The sequence below is a fragment of the Empidonax traillii genome, unplaced genomic scaffold (genome assembly GCF_003031625.1).
Source record: "Empidonax traillii isolate 1590-97213 ecotype Southwest subspecies unplaced genomic scaffold, ASM303162v1 scaffold903:size462939, whole genome shotgun sequence".
NCBI lineage: Eukaryota > Metazoa > Chordata > Aves > Passeriformes > Tyrannidae > Empidonax > Empidonax traillii.
Window position 1 is genome coordinate 330,301 of NW_020956096.1, and position 25,230 is coordinate 355,530.

At 44.8% G+C, this 25,230-nt stretch overlaps 2 protein-coding genes across 2 annotated transcripts in view; one reads left to right on the top strand and one right to left on the bottom strand.

The window, feature by feature from the left end:
* Positions 1 to 20,293, bottom strand: part of TMEM204 (transmembrane protein 204) — a 32,117-nt gene extending 11,824 nt beyond the window's left edge. Inside the window, exons 1-2 of the mRNA XM_027902732.1 lie at positions 18,841 to 20,293; positions 3,473 to 3,628 (exon numbers count right to left, since the gene is read on the bottom strand). Of these exons, the coding sequence (XP_027758533.1) occupies positions 3,473 to 3,628; positions 18,841 to 19,120 (436 nt within the window). The 5' untranslated portion in view covers positions 19,121 to 20,293. The remainder of the gene's footprint in view (positions 1 to 3,472; positions 3,629 to 18,840) is intronic.
* The window catches only part of IFT140 (intraflagellar transport 140), a 74,387-nt gene that overhangs the window by 37,670 nt on the left and 11,487 nt on the right, over positions 1 to 25,230 (top strand). The gene's annotated exons all lie outside the window — the stretch shown is intronic.

Genomic DNA, 25,230 nt, shown 5'->3' on the forward strand with positions numbered 1-25,230 from the left:
CTCATGGAGTTTGTAACAGTTCCTTGGAAAAAACTAGAAACTCCAAAACCCTCTAGAGGGGAATTTCTGAGCTTTGACACAAAATTCCACATACAACACTGGTTCCATTTTCACTAGGAGCCTTTTCCAAAGCAAACAGCTCACTTTCCTGTTACTAGGGAGGTGTGAGGCTGCAGAGCTTTGGAGCTGTGTGAATCCCATTGCTGTCCCAGGAGCAGTGCTGTTTCCTCTCTTTTTTCCTTCCTCTTTGCTTCCTGGGGCTTTATTTTCTGTCAGAGGTCCATCCTTTTTGAATGGCTGTCAAATGCTTGTGCAGGTGGCAGGAGTGAGGAAGTGGTGGAGCTTGGAGCCACTGCAAGCTCCAGTGGATTAGGTTGATTTGAGCTTGTGATAGACTCTGGAGATAACACTTAGCGCACTTAGTTTTCTTAGCCAACAAGAACTTCTGTTCAGACCCTGGGAAACTCTAATGAAAGAGTTTCAATTGACTAAAAATAAGAAAATCATAGTTTGAACCTTCCCTCATAATATGAGATCTCATTCTACCAGTGACCACTGCAGTTCTATTCAGCACTTGTTGGCATATTCCAGGATGAAAGGTAGAGATCAGGCAGAAGTTGAAATTAGAGGGAACGTGATTCAAGATAATTTCTGAAAGTACTGGCAGGATGAGGAATTGTAGAACAATTCCTCAGATCATTTGGCTTTTGAAAAGGAAAAAACAGGAGGTTGATGCTAGTGTCCTTTCATTTGAAAGTGTAATAAACAGAAATTACTCAGCCAGAAATGTTTAGTAAGATCTCATTATGTTCATTCTTAAATATTGCCTATTCTTCTCACACAAATAATCTGTCTGACCTGAAGTAGCTTGGCTTTAACCCTTCAAAAGAAGCAGGGAAGAGCTTTGCAGGGGTTTCTCTTGGACTGTTTGAATGGACCAACTGCTTTTAAATACATGCATTGTATTCACTATTCTGATGTTTTTGCCCAGTATTGCTACTTTTCTTTGAGAAAGGCTGAGAGGTCACTGTCTCAGAGTGGGGGCTCAGAGACTGAGTGTCACCTATGGCTCATGAGATATGGGGTGGCCACTGTCTTCCCTCTCGATGTAGAACTCTCTGTCTCCCAGTGCAGCACCAATCCTTCATTGGAGCAATGGAAATGCTGGGCTTGCTCACCCTTTGCACGTGGGTTTCGTCTGATATCAAAGGCACTTCATCTATAATGTCTAAATCGCTGTCAGCTGGGCCCAATCCAGGGAATTTGGTGAGTGCAGACCCCTGATATCCCAGGGAGTCAGCAGTGGATACACTGCTGTCCTAAAAAAGTAGGGAGGTTTTGAGGGAGTCATCCCATTTTATTGTGATAATGGCAGATATGACAACTTCTTCCCACTTTTTTGCAAAAGTATGTATTCCAGAAGACTTCAGCAGGTTGTTCTGGATATCAGGAATGAATTCTTTTAAACATAAAACTTACATTAAGATAATGAGATGTAAAATGATTATCATGGGCAGAAAACCATCTGATGTGTGGTGAGTGAGGAGAGTGTGGTGCAGCTGCAAAGGGATGGGGAACGGGGCAGTGGCAGTCACTGTGTTATTTCTGGAGATTCAGATCCTCAGTGTCATTGTAGCTGTCACGGGCTGCCAGATCCATCCCTTCACACCTCTTGAACACAGGCAGGCAGATGAACTCCTTGATCCAACAGCTTCTTCAGCCATTCTCATTTGTGTTTTGTTAATCATTCCGACTCTGGCTTTCCTCCCTCTCCCCTCCCAGCACTGGGGATTTCAAGGTTCAGCTTGCATAACAGGTAATAGCAGGCATTTCCTTCTCCTGTGTCGGGATATCCTGGCGCCCTTCAGTCTCTCTCTAACTGTGTTTAAAACAGACTCCAGCACAGGAAAAAAAAAAAAAAAAAAAAAAAAAAAAAAAAAAAAAAAAAAAAAAAAAAAGGCCCAGTCTAAAATTAGCAGCTGTGGCAGAAGAAAGGCCCACGGCTGTCCCCTGTGCTGCTTGTCAATGAAACAACACGTCCAAACAGGGCCAGAATGCCTTTCTGCTCGGGAGAGACACACAGGGCGAGCTCAGGGAGGGTAGGAGGAGGGAGAGCACAGCAGGCACACAGAGGGGCAGGAGAACTCTCCAGAAGGTACCCACAGTTACACAGACCATGGGGGCCTGTAGGGAGGGCTTTTATGGCAAGGCCTGGGGGTGTTTAGGATGAGACTGGATGTGGCCTCAGTGCCATGGTCTGGGAACCACGGCGGGATTGGATCAAGGGTTGCACTCAGTGATCTCAGAGGTCCTTTTCAACCCGGCTGATCCTGTGATTCTGTGATTCTAAGGCCACATATCTGTCTTTTGGCAGCACTGGCTGGTGCTTGAGGCTCTTGCTGCACCGGAAGCCGGATCAGGTGCTTTGAGAATTACAGAACCTCTGTCTGGATTTCAGGTTCCTCGTCCTTAATGTACCTAAATAAACCTGAACGTTTTATTGCTGTGAGACCTTACTTGAATGACCTAGGCCAGATTCTGATCTTGCAGTGGTGTAAACCTGAGGTCTCAGTGGCTTTATGCCATTCTTAATATTCTGAGTTGTTAAATTTGAAATTGAAATTTAAAACAAAATGGTGTTGCTTTATTATAAGCTAGTTTTTACATTAATTATGTATATATAAAAATGTATACATAAATGTTGTATTTTTAATCTGATCTTGTAAGCAGCTGGAATGTTACTCCATTAATGGCAGTTTCCTGCATGGATATTTTATAGGATTGGACTCTTAGTGTAATGAATACTGAGTGACTTACTTTATGTAGTAAAGAAAGGTATTATTGCAGAATGTTTATACTTTGTTGCCACTGTTGTCAACATGGAATTGTGATAAACCCATTTCCTCCTTTCCTCATGCATTTCTGTGTACAGTCCGTGAGAACTGCTGTGGGAATTTTATTTATAGCAGTCAGTGGTATGAGTTGACTTCAGTTTTATTTGCTGGATTGTAGAGGTATCTGTCTGCCAAAATCCAGCTGGTGGTCTTTGAGTAAAATTCAGTTAGCTAAAAGCAAATAACCATGTTTCAACAAGGCTTCAAAAATTTTTGTAGCCCTTCTGCTTTGCTTTCTCACAGTTCCTTTGGTATATTTTGTCCTGCTAAATTGTGGGATTACAGTGCATCCAGTTTATTTCTTTTATGTTTGCCTTCCTGGTTTCGTAGGAAATAATAAAGGCTTGTTTTTCTTGGTTGGCAGAAGCCTCATTCTGATATATCCCAGATAAAAGCTTCTATTCATGTCCTGCAGAATCTCATGGGGAGAGCTTGTCAAAGACAATGAACTTGCTTTTAGATTTAGGCCTTTTTGCTATTCTTTGTCACTTGAAAGATTTATAAAGTAAGAAACTCTTTTCCACCTGGATTTAATAGATACTGAGTACTTTTCCACCAGTAAAAAGAAGTGTACTTACTGGCAAGTTGGAACACGGCAGCTATGGCCTCCTCCCACCACTGGGTGTCCTGGGAGATGAGGGGGAGCTCTACCAGCCCCAGCACGAAGATGAGCTGGCCCGCAGTCAGAGCCACCGTGGCGATGAGGTTACAGGCCCTCATCATGTCGAACTGCACTGGGGAAACAGAGGAAGCATAAAGTTAAAACAGGATAAAACTGGGAAAAAGAAAATCCTGGGTGAGCAGGAATGTAAAATTTGTCAGCCCCCAGAAAATAGTTCTCAGACTATTCCTTCTCCCAGCACTTCCTTGCTCTAACTGCATTCCCTGGGGTCTGATTAACAAAGCATTTTCTTTGGGATGTGTATCAAATCTTTCCTTTGGTTGTACAGCATCCCATAAGTATTGCTTCAGTGCATGTAACAAGCAGCTAATTTTCCCAGGGTGACCAACTAGAGGTGCTGGAATTCTGCCTACTGAAGATTCTATCTGTAATTCATAGCCAGAACTGTTTGGGGCAGGAATTTGTGTTTGTGTGACACAGACTGAAATGGAACCATAAATAGTTTTTCAAGGCCCTAAAATAATAGTTACCCCAAACTAATAACACCCTGAATTTCTTTTTTCCTTAGTCCATCTGTATTGTTCTAGAAAACATCCTGTGAATGTTAATGTTGAGGTCTTACAGGTTTATGGAAGCTTCTTCTTTCAACATTTATTAGTCTTTGGGAGGCACTGGAAAGACCCTTATATTTCCATCTGTGTAATAACGGAAATGGTTATAATGAAGATGTCAAGGCTTGGCAGTTCTAAATGAAGTGTTAGGGCATAATCTACATGTACAAGTAAAAAGTTACCTTTTTTTAAAATGTGTGTGTATATAGATATATTTATATATAGGAGGAGTTGTGGGAGTATGTTTTGGGAGTCTACTATTGACCACCTGGCCAGGACAACAACACTGATGAATTATTCTACAAGGAATTAAGGAATATCTCTAAATCAAGTGCTCTGGGCCTTAAGAGTGATTTTAAGTTCCCTGACATCAACTGGAAATATCCTACAGTGGATACAAATGGATCCAGGAAATTTCTGAAGCACGTTGAAGATAACTTTTTGCTGCAGGGACTGAGGGGGCCAGCTAGAAAAGGTGCCCTCTGAGATGTGCAGTTTGCAGAGGTTGTGGGCAATTCCAAAGCATGGGCAGACATGCCAGCAGGGAAGCAGGAGGGGTTGGCTGAGCAGGGTTCTTCTTCTGGAACTGAAAAAGAACGTGTATGGACCAGAGTCCTTGACTAGGAGGATGACAAACTCCCAGCAAATCCTGAGCTTGTTCAAGACTGGCTCTTTCAGCTGAATGTGCATAAATCTATGGGGCCTGATGGAAGCCATCCCAGGGTATGGAAAGAGCTGGTGAATGTTATTGTGGGACCTCTCTCCATTATTTTTCAGTGGTTTTGAGTGGAGAGGTTCCTATTGACTGGAAGGTAGCAATTGTTGTCCAAGTTTTCAAGCAGGGTAAGAAGGAAGAGCCTGGAACCTACAGGCATGTCAGTCTCACTTCAGTGCCTGGTAAAATTATGGAGAAGGTTATTCTGGGAGTTACTGAAAAACAGTTGAGAGACAGTGCAGTCACTGGTCACAGCCAGCACAGCTTCATGAGGGGAAAGTCCTGCTTAACCTGCTTGCTTTCCACTTACAACCAAGAGAAGGCAGTGGATATGGTGAGTTTGGGGTTTAACAAAGTTTTTGATACCATCTCTCACAGCATCTGCCATGGTTTTGCCCACCAGCCAGCCCCTGGGGCTGAGGATAGTTTTGTCCAGGTGGATTTCCGGAGAAAAAGCCAATCAAAAGTTTCAGTAACGCCTCTGCCAATAACATTTTTAAGAAAATGGAAGAGAAGTTTGTTGTGCACTTGAAATTAGGAGCCATGTAGAGAGAGAGAGGCAGGCCCCAAGTGGGGTCAGGCCCCCTCTTCCCCTGGCCCTGGGCCAGGGGCAGGTGTGGCACTGAAGCCCCCCTTCTCTCCTGTAGGAGAGTAGAGAAAAAACCACTTTAGAGAAGAACCTGGACAAGACAGGCTGCAAAAGGAATTCCAGAGAGAGAGAGAGATAGCACAGACCTCCAAGGTCAAAGCTGGCAGCAGCAGGAGAGAGAAGTTTGAAGCGTGGGCTGCTTCTCTCCCCTCTTTCACTCTCTCCCTTCAGCAGGGAAAAGACTGAAAAGTAAATCCCTGCCACCTGTGGAAGATTACTGGGGTGAAGAGACCCCCATGCAGCTCATAGAGGAGCTTGTGGATGCAGGAGGAAGCTGAGATTTCATGAGAAGACCTGAAATGAAACAGAGGTTTGTAAGCCATGGAGAGACTTACACCAGAGCAGAACAGCTCGGGTAAGATGTTGGGATCCAAGTGAGGGATCCATGCTGCTGCTGGAGATTTGTGACCCTAAGAGAGGCTTATGCTGGAGTGAGAGGGCTCAGGTAAGCTTGAGATCTCGGTGAGAGATCCGTGCTGGTGCTGGAGATTTGTGACCCTGAGTTGGGATCCGAATGAAGGATCCATGCTGGTGCAGCTAAATTTGTGACCCTGAGAGACAGCAGAGAATGGAAGGCCTTGTTGTCTGAGAGATGGACTCATGTCGGAAAAGTCTATTAAAGACTGTTCTCCCGTGGGGAGGGACCCCACAGGAAACAGGGGTGGACTCAAAGCCATTATCCCCTGTGACCCTGTGGGGAAGATCTATGCAAGTGTCCCCTTGCAGTCCATGGAAGAGAAGACCCTTCAGGGCCTGGATAGCCCCCCAGCCTCCGGTCTTAGCCCAGGAGGGGGTTAGGCCCAGCCCTGAGGCTGACACAGAAGAGAGAGATAAACGGTTCCAGCTGCAACAAATAGGAGTTGTCATCCTAGAGATAACAGAAGAAGAGCTTTAAAGTGCTGCAGAGTTATTGAAAGGACCTGGAGCTCCAAAAATAGAAAAAGAGACTGTTTCTCCTCCTGGACTGATACAAAAGGGGGAAAGGTATTTCTGTAAATACATAATACTTTTACCTAATTAGAATTGTTGTAGATATAGTTCTTTAGTTTTTTATCTTGCTACTAATAGATGTTAATATTATTTTCCCAAATCAGATCTCTTTTGTCTGCACAAACCTTCTCTCAATTTATAGTAATTGTGTGGGAGGTGAGAAAAAATTGACCCAGAGCAAAACCACGACAGCATCCTCCTGAATAGACTGTCCCACATGCAGCCAGACAAGTCCGTCATATACTGGGTGAGCAATGAAAGGGGTACAGTAAATGGGGTCACATCAGGCTGGTGGCCAGTCACCAGTGGGGTTCCCCAGAGCTCAGGTGGTGGTGCTTTTGAATGTTTTTATGAATTATTTGGGTGTAGGAATCAAAGATACATTAAGTTTGCTGATGATACTAAACTGGGAGGAACTATGGACTCCCTCGAGGGTAGAGGGGCCTTACAGAGAGGTCTGGGCAGAGCAGAGGGCTGGGCAGTCCCAACTGTATGAAATCTAACTAGAACAAGTACCAGATTCTGCACAGGGGATGGGCTAATTCTGGTTATATGTACAAATTTGGGGACAAGAGGCTGGAGAGCAGCCCCTGGAAAGGGACCTGGGGGTCCTGGTCGATGGCAAGTTCAGTAGGGGTCAGCAGTGCCCTGGTAGCCCAAAGGGCCAACTGTGCCCTGGGGAACATCAGGCAAAGCATCTCCATCTGGGTGAAGGGGTGATTGTCCTGCTCTGCTCTGCTCCAGGGCAGCCCCACCTGGAGCCCTGGGGGCAGTTTTGGGTGCCCCAACATACAAAGGACATTGAAGGATGGGAGTGTGACCAGGATGATGAAAGGCCTCAGGGGTAAGATGTGCAAAGAGTGTCTGAGGGCATGTGGCCAGTTCAGCCTGGAGAAGAGAAGGGTGACCCCATTGCATTCTGCACCTCCCTTATGGGAGGAAGGTGCTGATCTCTGCTCTCTGGTGACCAGGTCACGAGGAGCTGGAAGGAAGCTGTGTCAGGGGAAGCTCAGGTTGGACACTGGGAAAAGGTTCTTCCCCCAGAGGGTGGTTGGACACTGGAACGGGCTCCTCAGGGCAGTGGTCACGTTCCCAAGCCTGACAGAGCTCTGGTGTGTGTAGGATGCTCTTAGTGATAGGGTTTTGTTCTAGGTAGTCCTGTGAGGAGCAGGGAGCTGGGCACAATGATCATTGTAGGTCCCTTCCAACCTGAGCTATTTTATTCTATAATAAATATAAAGAACAAATGCAGCAATGACTACAGACGTGGATATCTGCAGTCTTGACTAGAAACCTGATTAAAATGTGTCTCCCAGCTGGCTACTGAATGGACTATATTAATTGCAAAGTTGGATACTTTTAGTCAGGCTTTTCTTCCTACTTTTCCTGTTAACCTGATGGATGTCCTGTTTTTATCCTTTTCCTTCCTCTCTAGCAAAAGGTGGGATTTGCAAATATCATTGTGCCAGTTCAACATCTCTTGCTAATGTGTCTTTGCTGTTCTGATATAGAAGCAGTGCCGTGTTTAAGTTGATATATATTAGAGAAAGACAGACTCTGGACATGGATATTCAGCAGATTTTCACAAGTGTCTTTACTGGTTGAAAGTTTGGTGGATGCACTGACCACCAGAATTTGGTTCCTGATCTTCTAAGGAGACTGCTAGGAAGTGCAGAAAACACAACTTGATATAAACAAGAGTAAACTCAATTGTGGAGTCTTGTCTACTTCTGTGAGTCATAAAAACATTTGCCTTTATCTTCCCCTTATCGATCACCTTTAGCTTCCAGTGTTCTAAGTAACAACTCATTATTTAAATAAAATTTAATAAAATATAGTATGGTATATGAAGAGTTAGTTAAGAACCATAGTCCATTAAACTTTTTCACATTGAATAAAATGTTAAGAAGGTAACGTACTAAGTATTTTTGGCTTTTCCTAGTGAGTTTACCTCTGACCAGAGAGGAAAATTATTTCACTGAAAATGTTCAAAGTATTTGTGTTTAATTTCCAAAGTTGTCCTTTTAGCGTCGGCAGCATTTGGATCTCTTGCCATGTTGAATGCTCGCGGGTCAAGGAGCACATTGGCTGGTAATGAAATTATAGCCAGATGTATGAGCTTTGTAAACATCAGTAAAACTTGGAACATCTGGAGTGTTCTGTTGTCCCACTCAGATGGACTTGTGTAACACGCTGAGGACCAATGCCTGCTGAAGAGATGGTAATGACTTTCAAAGGAGAAATGCCCAAAGTAAGAGCAGGCTTGCAGCCATTACTAGTGCTTTCATTTGGTGACAGAACTATGTGTAGTGTTTAGAAAATTGCTGCCATAATGGGTTCCGTTACCCTGTCTGTATATAGTACATGAGAGTGCTAAAAAGAAAAGCCTCTGTTTTTGTGCAACCTTTAAAAGTCTGAAGTTTATGCCAGAAATACATCCTGCCCTGACATAGAAATTAACACCGAAGTTTTGCTTTCACTGCTGTTCTTGACTTTTTTTAATGCTTAACTGTATTACAAAGTCTTTTAGCCTTGCCACAGATGATGTTATATCATACATACTAAAAATAGGAAGTTTCTGACTGACTCAGTTGAATTTCAACCAAATTTGTAATAATCTTTACATAATGGTTCTTTGAGCTCTGTCCTCTCCTGTGGCTGGAAGTGCAGTAGCTCTGGATGGGTAACACTGATGATCTTTGCTGCTGTTTGTAAGAACTGCACACTTGGGGATGTGGTTGGCCTAACTCAGCTCTGTTGAGGGAGATGTGGAAATGCAGTGGATATTTTGCATAGCTGCTGCTTTTAACCAAAAAACAGGTTGCACATGGTCCATGGAGCCACAGCAGGCTGATGGTTGGTAGGATAAAAAAGAAGCAGCTGGTATCATTTCATTAAATATGAAGACAGTTATTTTTATTGGAGAATAAGGTGTTACAAGAACTGAGTACCCTTCCATCTCTCATATGAGAGATGAAGTTTTATTCTAGTATGTTTAATGTGTGATCTGTGAACTTTTGGTTTTCTTCTAGAATTGTAATGATTCCTCTTGGGGAAAAAAAAAATTAGAATCCTAGAATCATAGAACTGTTTAGGTTAGAAACGAGCCCTAAGATCATCAAACCCCACCGTTCCCTCGGCACTGCCCAGGTGTGATGGTTTGTACTTGGCTCCTTGCCAAATGCCCAACCCCCCAGTAGCAGCCCCTCTCTTCCCCCCTTTCTACTTCCCCCAGGGCAAAGGAAAAAAACTATGCAAATTGAAGAACCCGAAAATCAAGGTAGTTATATAAAAAATATATTTTATGTATATTACAGTTAAGATGCTATGTACACAGCAAACGGGAATCCAAACACCTCCTGAAGGGATAGGGAAAGGGGAAAAAGGGACAAAAGGAAACAAAAAGGGACACTGAATAGATATGTGCAATCAAACCCGAGAACCAGTAAAATAACTAGTGAAACTAATCTCACCACGTCCCTTAGAAAGTAGGCTTGGCAGACACAGCCAGCACTCTCCAGGGTTCCACATGGCAGGCCAGTGGATGCTGCAGCCTCAGCCTTAGATAAGCGAGACCAACACAGGGACCCACTGTTCCCAAACTTCGGCGGAAGAGAAGAAGAACGAAGGCTTCTCCTTCCTTCTTATTTATACCACGATTTACGTAAAAATCGTATGGAATACTGGGAACACTGCCCCTTCCTTGGTTACCAACTGGTAACCAGGGAAGGCCTAGATTAAAACCACCACACCAGGCCACCACTGACCATGTCCCCAGGTGCCTCCTAAACCCCTCCTGGGATGGTGACTCCACCTGTGTCCTGGACAACCTGTTAATAATGTATAACTCCTATAATAATGCCTGAAGTCCATTCTTCTTGCCACAGAACTTGTTATAGTCAGCCTGAAAGTGCCAGGTGGCTGTGCTTCCTTACTCACAGCTGTGGTGACTTGGCATACTGTCAGCTCAGCACAGGGCAGTTTAACTTTGTACATGCACAACCCTAGGATCACCTTCTGCACCAGGAGACCTACCACAACCCCAAAGGTGATAGCTGTGGAAAGCAGCTGTGGTCTCCTTTCATTGAGGACAACCAATGGACAGTAGGGATCAAGAAAGAGAGTTGAGTGTGCAATGTCAAAGCATTTCTTCAGAGCTGTACCCAAAGCCATTGAAGATGGAAATCTTGTTGAGGAAAGCCAGGCCATAAAGCTCTTCTCCTGCCTGAATGACTGATCAATCCAGGAACAAATATTACTCATCTCCTATAAAATTGGCTGCAATATAGTTTTTATAAGAGCTGTGAAATTTAGCAGTTGCCTTTGTGCTCTTCTACTCTGCCTCTTTTAAATTATATGTAGGCAGAAATGCCTCAGCCAGCTTTACTCTATTCTAATGAGTTTTCTATAGACTTGATAATTGTGAATTTAGGATCATTTCAACCATTTCAGCTTCATTTATAGTAGCCAGGATTCCACTGTCACTTTTTGTGGCCATTGAAGACTTCATCAGCTTTTGCCTAATGGTCCGTTAGTGACAGTTTGTAAAACAAGATGTTCATAGTGGTTATAATGTCTGTACAGTTACTGGTGGCATTTGTGTTAACCCCTCACTTCTAGAATCTACTGCCTAAGACTGTCATGACGTAGTTGTTTTGTATTTTGGATGTCCCACTTTTTTTTTGTTTTGAACTCATTATTGTTCATGTCACTCATCTCCTGAAGTTTAACTGTGACAGAATTCTCTACAGCCAGGGGAGGATGTTTCCTGCAGCTAGACAGGGATGTTCCCTATGGCCAGAGATTGTGGTTCCCTATAGCTAGAGGTGGATACTTCCAGCAGAACAGACCTGGACACTGCAGAAGATTCCTCTGTGTGTCTCTGACAGGTGAAGGAGGGAGGGAAATCCCTCCTTTATCCACCTTCCTTAAGATGCATCTTGGCTGTTGACAGTTGGAAAGGGTTGGCCACTGAATGGCCCCAGAACTCTGCCCTAAGTGTCTGCTGTTCATCAGCATACACTGCTGATATCTGCTTTTTTCCTTCTGGGAGCCTGTCCTGGTGTTCTGCCCGTCTTCCCTGAGAAGCAATTAATTCATGGACAGGGCATCCAGCTGGGACTCTTGTTCAGCTCTGGGTACTGGCTTAATGAATTCTGCTTTGTTTAAAACAGTGATCAATCAAGAGTCAAACCCCAAACTCCAGGGATGAGACCAATTCAGATTCCTTGTTGTTTTGCTCACTTCCTAAATGAGCTGTATCTATCTGGATTGGAGATGTTGATTTGATTTTCGTATTTACAAGCAGCAATTTTGTTTTGTTATGATCCATGACAGCCCCAGGACTGTTGGTGTTACATTCCAAGATAGCCTTAGGACTATTTGCAGAAGTAGGTTAGTCATACTGGAGAGTAATTTGCAGTGTTTTGTGATAATGAGGAAGGATGATCTCACTGGAAAATCACATTATGTTAATTGCTTAAAATGTGAGCATTTCTTCCCCCTTTCTGAGAGGGGAAAAAAAATCAGTAAGCGGGTCAATTCAAGCTTTGTAATGATTAAACAAAATGGCTCAAAATATTTTCATAGTTGTCTAAAACTCCCCTTGAGAAAGACCACTTTTGGTGAACAAAAATTTTAGTGCAAACTGAAGTCCAGCTTCTGTAAGTTATTAAGTTTCCAGCCCTGGGAGGACTCTGTGACTGCACATTTACTCAGTGCCAGGGGACAGTGCTGACATCTTTCTGTACCCTCATAATTTCCTGCTGCCACCTGAGCTGTAGGAACTGACTGGGAGTGTGCTGTCATCGCTGTCCATCGTGGAACACTAAGTGTGTTACATCTAAAAAATGGTCCCTGAACTCTTAATCAGCTCTAAACTCTTCCTAACACAGGTTTCTTCTCAGCTGAGGGGTGGTGCCACCTCAGGCTGCTGTGAAGCTGATTACATCTATCAGTTCATCCATACTTTAAATCTCCTGAGGGATTTTGCTTCCTTGTTTTTGTAATGAAAAGACTTCAAAAGAATATTCTACTGATGCTGTTTCCTTTTTATGGTTCTTGGGTTTATTTATTGATTACTTTATCTGGTGAATTATTGAGGACACATTCTGGGATGTACCTGATTGTCCTCATAAATGCTTGGTGTTCATATGTGACTTTATTCTGGGAGGAAGGATAAATGGTTGTGTTTCTGAAACTGAGATTTCTGATGGATTATGGATGAAACTGGTGATGCTCTTTACACTTAAGTTGCTTCACTTATTTTTGTTACAACCCATTTTCAGTTTCCTGAAACTGTGCTAGACTTCATCTTCTTTGGCTGGGTGTCTGCAGGCTGAGATCATATTCCACTGGTAAAATTTAATCTAACTAGATAAGTAATTAGGTTTTCTCTAATATAATCAAGAGATTCTAACTGAGTACACCATTTTCCTTTGGAACCTGACATTTTGCTGAGGTGTTATCCTGAGATAAGGGATGTATCCTATTTTTCAGCCTTTTGGAGTAATTTTTAAAATTAGAGAAACTTCAGAAATGCAACCAAACATTGGGAAAAGCCAGAATAGTGCACTTGAACCTAAATGGGTAAAAGGCAAGAGTCAGCAAGAGCAGGGCTTCTGTCTTGCCGACTCTCACTTATGGTCTTGCTGTTCATAAAGCTGAGTTCCAACCTGGAGAACTGGATTCTGTATTAATAAATCATTTTAGAAGAAACCCTTTCTTAGAATTAAAAAATAAAAATCACTTTAGTCAAACTTTGGGCAATGAATGGTGTGTTTCTTTTGTTTTGGATGTCAGCAGAGCTCAGATGTGCCGAGCTGCCTCCCCAGCTTTCATGGAAATCAGCTGGAGCTGTGCCTTGGATATCAAGAGCACTGTGAAAGTGCAAAGCACAACTCTGCTTCGTTTTACAGCACAGACCTAGGAGGTCAGCACTTACTGTTAAAGCAATTAAGAGATGATAAGGACAATAAATTGCACGACTGTAAGCATTTACTGACAGCGTCATGCAATGCCTCCCAAAGCTGAGCTCTGTTTATGAAGTCTTTGACATTTAATTTCTTCTGTCGATATAAACTTGTGGTATTTATGTTGCTAACCTCTTGGAGTATGAATTAGGAAATATACTGAAACAAGTGAAAGGTACTTGTGAAACAAACTAAGCCAAATGCTGGCAGTATCTCAGTGCACCTTTGCATGGCCGTGTCACTGAGACCATGGGAAGGTGAAAAGCCTCTGTGATGTAGATGTATTTTGTTGGTCACTGATTTCTTTAAAGTGAAACATCTTTTATTTGATTTGTACCCCTTCCCCATGATGATGTTTTTTGTGTGTCTTACTGCAAGGACAGGACTTTGTCCTGAAAAGGAAAGTTTCTCGCTCTCTTTTTTTTTTAAATCTCTGTAAGCAGTCATACAGCTTTCAGCTGCAAGGAGTCCTCAGTACCTTCTGCAGCTGAATGAATACATAAAAAATGATGAAAAGGATGGATGAGTGGATGGATGGGTGGGTGGGTGGATGGATATCTTAAAAATTATTTTGATTTTTTTTCACCTCCTGTAAGGCTTTCTGATATATGCAATTTATGCTTTTTCACTTAAAAAGAATAATTTTAAAAAAGGAAGGGAGGGGAGAGAAACCAATCTGTTTTGGCACAATTAAAATAATGTTCTGATATGACAAACTGGTAGAATCTTCCATCCCTTTAGGTATCTTGGAACTTCACCATTCAGCTCATCTAACTGTGAAACTTCACTTGTGAATATTTAGTTTGAAAGGCAGACAGATCTTGTTTGGGAGAGGAGTGCGGTTGGTGGGTGTTTTTTATAACAGCTTCGGTGGTTACTTTTGGAGCGAAGACATGGCTCCTCCAACTATTTTCAACATAAACAAGTGCTTCTGGTTAAGTGATGTGCCCTTGCAAACCCAGCACAGAGAACCTTCTACACAGTCATCAGTTTTAACTGACACAGCTGTCACATAGTTTCTGATGAGATGTGGCATGTCATGGTTTGCCTCTTTATAAACCTCAACAGGGTATTCTGTGTTGGTGGCTGTGATAAATGCATTAATCTGAAATTTTCAAAACCTCCAAAGCCATTTCCACTCATGTCACTTTAGTTGAATTCCAAGTCTTGATGGTGAGAGTAACCAAACACTAATTGCTCTGGCAATATTTCTGTGTAGTGCACGTATAGGTACTGCATTGAAACATCTATTAGGTTCATTTTCCTGTCCTGAATCCCAAGAAGTTTTGCACTTCTTTAAAATGAGTACACAGAATAGCAAACCCACACTGAAATGACCATTCACTCTAATTTGAAGAGCCAGACCTTTCAGAATTCACCTCCATTGGTCTCTGCCATTAAATTAGTATTTTCACTTATTTAAACATTGCTTACATTTCAGATATTAGGAGGGGAAATCACAAGCCCTGAGCTGCCTGTGCTGCCTCATCTCTGTGGAACACCCTGAGCAGTCTATCAGGCAATATATGTACCGTGTGTATGATAAGGTTTTGGGCTTTATAAAATCTGATGGTAGTTCCTGTCTGCTCCAGATGTACTTGGCCTCCTTTCTGGGTCTGTAAATATTGAAAAATAGATAGAGACAAATAACATGTCTACAATATGCTCAGCTGCTTGACTCAGCCTGACTGCCAGACAGCCAAATTTCAGAAAAATTGGAAATTTTGGAGACATTGGAGCTTTGTGTAAATGCAGTGGACATGGGCACTGAGGTGAACTGCTGCCTCTGTAGCAAACCTCAGCTCCTCACTCCCACCCCAGCAGCATCCTGCTTCAGCAACTGTGTGTGTGCATCAGCCATCTCTTCAGGCTGGCCAGGTGTTGGGTGGGTCCCTGTGGCAGTCACATCGCTGTCCTGCATGGGTTATGCTCCCCGTCAGAATGCAATTCCCACGGGTTATCTTGCTCTGGGCATCTGAACTCGACACATGCTTCCTACTGCTGGGATTTTCCTGATGTCTCCTGCAGCCCTGAAGAAACCAGCAAGGTTTTATATCTTTTAAACCCCTCCCTATTCCTGTGTTTCCACATTGTTCCTGATGTTCTGTAGACAAAAAGGGACAAACTGTGACCTTGGCTGATGAATAAATCAGCTCCCTCTGTCTGCCCAGAGATAGCCTCAGAGCACAGAAGAACTTAAGGGCATATCTGTACCCTGCAAGATGGTTAAAAATATCCAAGTTGATTCCAAGTAATCTGGTGTGTTCATGCAGTATTCCTGGCCTGGTACTGGGCCAGGGCAGAGGTGGCTTTGAGCAGGGCTGGCTCTGAGAGGGCTGTGGGATGTGCTGTGTCCCTGCGTGGAGCTGCATCGCTGGCTGGGACCCGGGCACGAAGCTGAGGGTTGACTGCTCATGACATATTGTCTTACCCAAGCCCTTACTAAGGTTGTGCTTCTACTACCCTGTGGGCTTTTTTTAAAGCATTAAGAGATGCAGACAAAAGCATAATCTTCCAGAATTTTGGAACAGCTCTGAAACTATATCTCCATAACCTTTGGCAAGCATTTTTACCCACGCTTAGGTGACAGGAGAGTTGGGCTACATGGCCAGGTTTCCTTAAGGTGTTTTGAAGAGGGGCTGTATACTCTGAGTTCTCAGTGAAGCCTTTATATTTCCAGTGGTTAGAAAAACTTAGATTGATGTCCTCATAGCTGGGATGATTCTCTGCATAAGTGAAGGTTTCAGATCTGAGAGTTTTATTACCACTAAAAAGTAGCCATCTCACCCCTCCATACATCTGCATCACTTGGCTCATGCTAGCAGCAGCACTTGTGGGACTCTGATACCACTGCTTAATCCAATGGAAAATATGCACCAAAAACCCCTCCCATCCCCATGTCCCAAACTTCCACCCCAGCCTGGGTATTCTTTTGCTGTTAGTCACTGGAACTGTCCCAGAGTCTTTTCAGCATCACAGATGGTTGAAACAGAGGTGCAGGGTTGCACTGAGAGAGGGAGAGAAGCAGAGAAGTGGATAAAGACAACTGGAAGGGCCTGGCATCTCCCTTACAGGAGCAGGGAAGTTTGAGGGACAGAGTTGAAGAGCTTTCCCCCTGGATCAGTCACCCACACTTCTTGTGTTGTGCCTTGCAGAAATAGTTCACATTGTGATGCTTCCTTTCACTGTATTTTTAATATCACCTACTCCTATCCCTGGATTTTTTTCTTTTTTTTTGCCATTTCTAGAAAGAAATTGTTCCCTGTGAGGGTGGGGAGGCCCTGGCACAGGTTATCCAGAGCAGCTGTGGGTGCCCCATCCCTGGAAGTGTCCAAGGCCAGGTTGGCTTGGAGCAACCTGGGCTAGTGGAAAGTGTCCCTGCCCGTGGCAGGATGACATGAATTTTAAGGTCCTTTCTCAGCCAAACCATTTGTGATTCTGTGATTTCAATAGCAGAAAGAGCAGGCAGTGAAAAGTCGGTGAAAAACAAGTTCTAAGAATGTGCTTCTCCCTGCCAAGGACAAACCTGCTGTAGCAGTGCCTGGAGCTGGCTCTTAGTTACACTCTGCTCATACAGGAGTCCTCAGTGGATGGACAAGCAAATTCCCCAAGGGTTTACAGTTTTTCTGTTGAACTGTGAGATAAATAACTTGCCCCCCGAATATGTATTTCTGTGTATAAGTACCTTTTTTATATGAGTCAGATTATGGCCTTTTTTGCATTGCTATTGGCCGAACAGATTTTCTATGTATTGTTCTACAAATGGCATCCAAAATATTATGTGGTAACATAGTATTTCTTCCTTCATAAAGTTTTTTTTTATGTATGTATATACATACAGACACCTGCACGTCTGTGATTTATCTACAACTGACAGATGAGGATTGCCATAGATATTACTAAAATAATATGTGATTTCTTATTAGAGAAATTCTTTAGAATGACAAATCCATGGATGCAGAATAAGGCTTGTACTGGCCATGTGTACAGCCATGGAAACATAGCTGTCTTAAAAATAAATGCCACAGATGTGTTTCCTGCTGAGCATGTCATGACACAGCTGCAGAGGGGAGATTTTCCTTTAAGTGCTTTACCAAGATTCAAAACTGGCCTTTTGCTTACTATTTGCTTCCAGATTAAATAGGGGATGGATGTTTTACTCCTATGTAAATTGAGTTTCTGGGCTTGAAAGGCCTCCTGTAAATTAGAATTGTTAAGAGTGATTGTCAGAGAATTCCTCTGGGCATTTGATCGTGCTATAATTATTACTTTGAAATTTTAAATTTTCTATCCCATTATTCTAATTGGGTGAGAAACTGCTGCCCAGACAGTTCTGCCATGGAACTGCTGCCTCTGATCTTTAGACACCCCTCACCTCCTGACCTGACACAGCACGAAATACAAATTTTTGTGTTAAAAGCGCTGCAGGAGCCAAATTCACTGAGCAGGAGCTCATTCCAGTGTTGATTACAGAACATGTACTTTTACAATTCATGAATGATACACATGTTCAATTTAGAACATGGCATATCAATATTAATTGGGACAGTGATTCCAGGGATGAAGCTGCAGATACACATCAAGGAACTTTTTCCACAGTCTAATCCTTTTAATAATCTTTCGGTTAAAAAATAGTATTGAAAGGGTCAAGACTTTAGAACAGTTGAGAGATTTTCTGTTTGTGGTTTATGCAGGTTCAGTATTAGCAAATGTGCAAAAAATGCTCCTGCATAATTTTGTTGGGCAATATGATCTGGAATGGGTCCACATAAAACCACTTTTTAAAGTAACTCCTCTAATATTTCTTTGTTGTCTCCCCAGAGGGATCAAGAAGAATAGTTGCACATGTTAAGGGTTATCTCAGTTTTACGTGTTTTTACCAAAACTATTTCTGTATTTGCTGCTCCTGGCATTTCCAACAAAAGCAAACAGAAGGGAGAAATAACTCAGCGTGTTGTTGGAATACCTTCTTTGGGGGTTTTGTTTGTTTGTTTTATGCTGTTCAGAGCAATTGTGGTTGGCGCTGTACTGAGCAGGAAGGGACATCGTATGGCAGGAGCCCAGGAGGGAGAAGAGAGTCCGAGATATCTCAGAGCTTTGGGCTCACACTTCCCAGGTGATTTTTTCAAAGCAGATCAGTCCCTAGGCTGTATAAACCAGACAGCACCATGCAGAATACTGGCTTTGATGGGGGAGGAGAAGGAGTTCAGTTCATCACCGGTGGACATAGTGATTCTTATTTCCTCAATATGAGGGTGAATGTGAAAAGGTGATTAGACTAAGACACTTAACAATGATTTCAGGGTTAGGCCCTGAATCTCCTGGGACCCAGGTGCACCCTATTGATCGCACCTGGCGTCCGCAGAGAAGACAAGAGACTGCACTTACGTTTGACAGTGCTGCGAGACTCCTGGAACCCAGCCAGCTCCGAGCCCCAGCCCAGGGCTTCACACTCCTGCTCCTCCCCTTGGCCATGCCTGGCACTGGTGCTTGCAGCCCCTCTGCTCCGCTCTGCCAGCCAGCACATCCTCCAGAGCCCGACGCTGCGCTTGCGCCCGTCCTCCAGCGTCTGGTACACCCAGTTGGGGGTGAAGGCAGCTGCGTTGTTAAGGATCAGGGAGACCAGGGCTACCAACACAGCTGTGGCTACCAGTTTCTGGACAGTCATATCTGACTGTCAGCTCGCTGCCAGTCTCTGGTTGCAGACGACACGGGGTCCCAATCAGCACATTGAAATGGGGCTGGGAACAGGCAGCTGCGCTGGGCGCTCACGGGGGGCTAGAGGACATCACCGTTCATTCTTGAAGTCAACTCCAGAGGGGTTTCTGATCAAGAAAAAGAGAATTTTCTGAGGTAGGTAGGAGAATTCCATAAAATAAGAACACAGAGAAGCTTTTTTAGGTCCTTTCTAGCGTTGACTTATCCACCTTCTTGCACTTTGATAAGTAGTGCCAGTCCCGTGATGAACTGGGTGACAGGGAGGTCCATTCCGTGTTGGACGGGGTGAATCCAGACAGAATCCAGTCTCGGGGCAGGAGAGCCTGAGCTGAGGCGGGGCAGAGCCGGGATGCTCGCCGGAGTCTGCCGAGCGCCGGGTCCTCCGAGCCAACCAGTGCCGCTCCAAAAGCCTAGGTTCGGGTGCCAACTTCAGAAAATCCTGCAAATGGTGACAGATGTCATCCTCTCAAAGACAAGCCGAGCCAGAGGGGAATGCGGTCATCCCAAAGGAGCTCTGCAAGTCTGGAGTATCTCGAGGGGGCTGCTCTGCCGTGTCCCTCTCCGAAGATCCGAGCTGCGAGTGCCGGGACGAGAACAGCCACTGCAGTGAGGAAAAGGCCCCCCCACCTCTCCCACCAAGAGGAAATGGCTGTTTTTGTGGCTGTTTTTGGTGAGCCTCAGGGCGTAGTCGACTGCAACAAACAGAGCCACTGCCACGGCAGTCAAACATTAACAGGATGTGTTTCCTGAAAGGAAAAGACTATGGAGACTTCTAAAGTTTTCCCTCCTCCCCTCGGAGAGCCCCCTCCCCGCCTCACGCCTCCTCCCCTCCCCGCTGCCCCAGCAGGGCTGGCCGGACCCGCAGCGGCTCGGGGAGCCCGGGAAGCACAGCAGAGCTCCTCGGGAAAAGGAGAGAAGGAAACCCCAGCTCCAAACCTAGGAGCATCAGCTCCGTGCAAGCAGATCGAGGAGAGGGATTTGAAATACCTTTTACTGGAAGCAGAGCAATATTGGGGTTCAGTGTTGGACAGCGCGACGGAAGCGCTGTGGGGCTGCACTGCTATCCCCGTCCTCTCTGCACCGCTGGGAGGGACCGTGGCAGATAAATAGGAAAGTATAAAATAACCTGATAAACAAACCGGTCAGGGGGTGTCTGCAAAGGCAGGGGCAAGTGCTCGGGGGCGAATGAGGCTGAGCAGCTGCACTGCTGCCCTCGAGGGGTGCCCACCCCCCAGTGCCCAGGGCATGGAAACGCCGCTCCCAGATGCTTGAGGGGATGTCCCAGTTGACTGCCCAGTACGGAATGGACTGCACAGGGCGAGGCAGGTGCTGCTCCCATAAACGGGTTAGAGAGAGTCGTTGAGGGCATTCCAAACTGTCCTTGAACATGGATGTTTGCAGAGCGGTCCTGCCCAGGATGGCTTTCCAGACGGCTCTTTGCTGTTCCATCCGCTGCCTCGGCAGGATCGGGACGAGGACAGGGATGCGGCGGGCACTGCCCTGCGGCGGCGGCCGGGCGGTACTGCCGGGGCTTGTGCCCTTCAGGAGCTGAGCCTGGCCGAGTTCTTCGGGCTGCCAGAAAACCGCCCGAGGCGCAGCATGACCTGCGAGCCGGTGCTCTGAAGGCGCGACACTGCGGTCAGCAGCCTGGAGAGGGAGTGCTGAGGAGCCCTGGCACAGACCTGCACCCGAGGGGCTGGCAGAGGAGGGCACATCACCGCAACCCACAAACTGAGACGAGAAACTCATCTGATTTTATAGCAGCTCTGTCTGACTTCACCCCTAAGTGGCAGATCTGCTCCGACCCAATACACAGGGACAGACTGGTCAGAAATTTTTTGCAAGGTTACATTTTATTTTCTAAGACTTGATGCTGAGAGGAGAGGAGAAAGTACCAATGAAGCTCGTACGCCTCAATAATTAGTTTACAGCTATTGGAGTTGAATGTACTAACCTGGCTGTGAACTCACCCTCCTCCATGAGCTTGGATCATTTTAAAATGAATGAAAATGAATTAAGCTTTATATTTTTATTTATGATAATTTAATATTTTAATGAATTAAAGATGTACTTTGAACATCTTCATCCTGGAGAGAACTATAGCATCTTTAATTTCTCTTTTCCCTGTGATTGGTGATGTTTCTGTACATCTCCTGTTTTAGAACTTTCAGTATAAACACATCTGTATCTGCCATTCTTCAAAGAAATTTCCTATGAGCAATGACCGTATTTTCATATTTTATAACTGTTGGATTATTTGTTTTTATGATTCTCTGTTTATTTCAAGCCAGGGATTCAGAGCAAGGCAAACGATGTTATATACAGATAACGCCAGGAGAGATTTACCTTTAGGGGAAAATCACACACCTACTTCTGCCCCCTCCTGTATTTGATTTTTGTGATTTGTTGAAGTCTAAGTGTGTATATATCCAGCCTAAGCAGTCTGGAAATCATTCTGATTCTTAATAAAAACTAAAAAATGGCCTTAGTGAACACTCCTCTGCTGACAAACAGGCAGCAGGATGTGCACTGTGTTCTGTGGGGCACAAGAGGTTTGTGTGATACAACCCACATGGAGCAATCTCTTGATGTTGGTTTTATCAGGATAAGTTTGGAGCAAAGCTGTGTGTTCAGTGGGATGTTACAGACACATTCTGTAAAGCTGTTGGTGCTTTATCAGATGCTCTGTTTCCACCAGGGAAGAGTTTTAAGGAATAACCTTATCAGCTGTCATATATGAAAAATGCCTGACGTTGCTCAGAGCAGCTCATATCATTAACACTATCAGGAGTTTCATTGGATCATTACAACTTTTCATCTGTTACTTAGTTGCTTGTTGTCTTTTAGTCCCACTGAAAGGCACAACCAGAATCCCACAAATGCATTTTAAAAGAATCAAAGCTAATTTGATTTTTCTCAAGTCCTGAGAGTTCCCCAGTCTACTGGAAGGTGTCCCTGCCCATGGCAGGGAGTTGGAATGAGATGGTCTTTAATGTCCTTTCTGACCCAACCATTCTGTGTTTCTGTGATTATCATCTATAATATAATGTTATAGGATATAGTAATATTATAAATAATGTAATGTTATCCATAATATCTATATTATAGGGTCTGGTTCAACAAAGTGGGGCTCAGATTGGAAGGAGAGATGCTTTTTTATCCTGATCCTGATCAATGTTCATTTTCCAAATATAACCCATTAACTGGAGGGAGAGAGGTTTTGTATTTCAATGTTTCAGACATATAAATCTCCAGTACTTTTAGATAATATTCAATTTATGGGAGTTTTTCTTTAAACTTACATGCAAAATAGGCAATGGCAAATACATGGAAAAGAAGGGTTTGTGAGATCGGAGTGTGGGCACTACAGAGTTCCACAGAAAAACAGGTGGGAAAGGTCAGATACAACAAGAACTTTTCATCAAATATGTGGTAAAACTTGTGTCTCTTGTGTACTCTTAAGTGGTGTCAGCATTTGCTTCCCAGATCCCTGGTGCTGTGGATGTGGCCTGGAGCCTGGGGAGTGGTGTATGCCTGTGCCTCGTGGGGTGCTTGGGATGCATTCCCGTGGCTCTGCTCCCACTGCTGCTCCGCCTGGGCTTCATTAAGTTCCCAGCTTTGGCTGATGAAATACAGATGTGAGAGGCTTTCCAAGGGGGAGAAAAGGAGGAGGAGGGGAACAACAGAAAATTCCCAGAGATGGAGCTGGGGACAGGGTAAAACATTACTTGGCATTTTCTATAGACAGCAGGGCCGGGTCTGGAAAGGAGAGTTGGTGCCTTTTAGGGATGCAAGGACAGATCCTCTTTCTCGCTACAGTAGCAGCTGCTGGGAGATAAACGGTGGTTTCCCCTGGGATTTAAATAAACCTGTTCTGCACCTCCTGTTTCTTGTTCCTTCACCATACCCACATCCATCTGCCCACATTCCTGAGTGGCAGCAAAACTTGCCTTGGTTCTGGAGATGTGTGCCTGCCAGGGACACTGTGCATCTCCCAGCCGAGGCTGGTCTTCTGAAACGCAGAGACACGTGGAAGTGCATTGTGGATGCTCCCAGGATTCCCTCTCCTCTCCTCCCTTCCCCTCCTCTCTCCTGATCTCTTGTGCCTGCAGCGCTGCCTGCTCCTGCTGGGTACCATGAGTGCTACTGTTCATTTGGAATCTCTAACGAACAGTGTGGTGTTATAAAAAGTGTCTGCTCTCCCTGGTCACCACAGTGTGGAGATGCTGGCAGTGGCTTGGCAGGGTGAAGGTAAAACAGGTTCTGGCTGAAGGTCCCCATGTCTTTCTGCAGCAACTGTGGAGGATCAGTCCCAGTGTCCTGGCCCCAGGCCAGGTTTGGGAACGTGGGTTTTGGTGACACAGGGTCTGTGGCATTGCTCAGTGCTCTGTGGTGGCCTGTGGTTTGTGCCTGTCGAGTGGGACCCTCTGTAATAGTTTGTTTTTGTAAAGTCCTTTGGAATTTTTTGTGTTTCACAGGGTGGTGTTACTCTGACACCTTTCTAGATTTTTAATAAGATACAATAAACAATATATTCAAATAATAAATACAAACAAATGCGTTGATAAGGACGAGAGGAAATGGCCTCAAGCTGCGCCAGGGGAGATTTTGTTTGAATACTGGGGAACATGTCCTCATGGAAAGGATTGCCAGGCATTGGAACAGGCTGCCCAGGGCCATGGTCGAGACATCAGTCCTTCAGAAAGTGTGTGGATGTGGCACCTGGGGACATGGTTTACTGGTGAACACGGTGGTGATGCTGAGTTGAAGGCTGGACTCAATTTGAGAGGGTTTTTCTAGCCTTGGTTAGTCTGTGATTCCATGTAACGTATGCATACAGGATGGTCTTTGCAAGCACATGGATGTTGCTGTGTCAGAGATACCTGTGTACCTCAGCAGCAGTAGGGGGAGTGTGGTGCTAAGATGAAAGGTCTCCCAAAGCAGAAACAGTTGTCTAATATTTTGCTCCGTGAAGAAAATTGCAATATTACATGTATGCACCCTATGAGAGCAGTGTCCTTCTTGTGAGGGACGTGTCTGCTGGAGAAAACCACCCTCTGCTGCAGCTCCATGGGGACCAGGGAGCAGGCTTGGCTGTGGATTCTGCCCCCTGCAGCTGCTGACCAAACCCAGGGGGTACAGGAGTCCTCTGGCCACAGCAGGGCTGGGTTCCTTAGGTGAAACTCTCCTTCGGGTGGCTCTGGAGGGCAGAGGCAAGAGAAGGGGTGCTCAGAGGGAGGCAGTGGTCTCACTTGGCATGGGTACTTTTGCTGGTGAGCTGCTCTGATCATGTCTCTTAGAATCGTGGAATGGTTTGGGTTGGAAGGGACTTTAAGGACCATCTAGTACCAACCCCCTGCCATGGGCACAGACACCTTTCTTTGGTGTCCCTCTTGTCTCTTGCTGTGGTCTCTGTGCTGGATGAGTCAATGCAAGCTCAGCTCTGCTCTGCTCTGCACACTCCCAAATGTCTTTGGTCAGGTTTGACCCCGGTGTGCTCATCCCCAGCTGGGGCTGGCAGAATAAAAACAACCACAGCACATTGACTGGAGATGTTTCTCCCTCTGAGTTTGTTGCTGCCCCCACACAGCCTGGAGCCTCTCAGGTTCATTTTGCAAATGGCTTGGAGTGGAGGGAGAAGAGGTGGGATGGCAGAGCCCCAGCTCCTCAGGGCAGAGATACCCGGGTGTTCAAGTGGGTCACAGACAGGTTGAGGGGGGCAAGAACTCCCAAAGAAGAGTCCTGGGGCAGCAGCTCCCGCTGAGTTTTGACATTGGCAGGAGCTGTTGCCATCCAGGAAAGCACAACGGAGCCGAGAGATGATGAGCAGCATCTCCCAAATCCTGCTGTGACTCTCAGCAGTTATCTTTTAACTTTGTACTTTAAAATACACTCTGTTGTCTGTTTCCTTTCAAAAGTTTCCACTCCCTGTAGTCTAAATAAGAATTCTCATCCGCTCTCCTGTTCGAGCCCATGAACTCTCATCTTCCTGCACGGAGGAACTTGTGAGATGTCTGAGCTCTGAAAAATAAAGACTTTGATTTCCTTTCAGAAACTCAC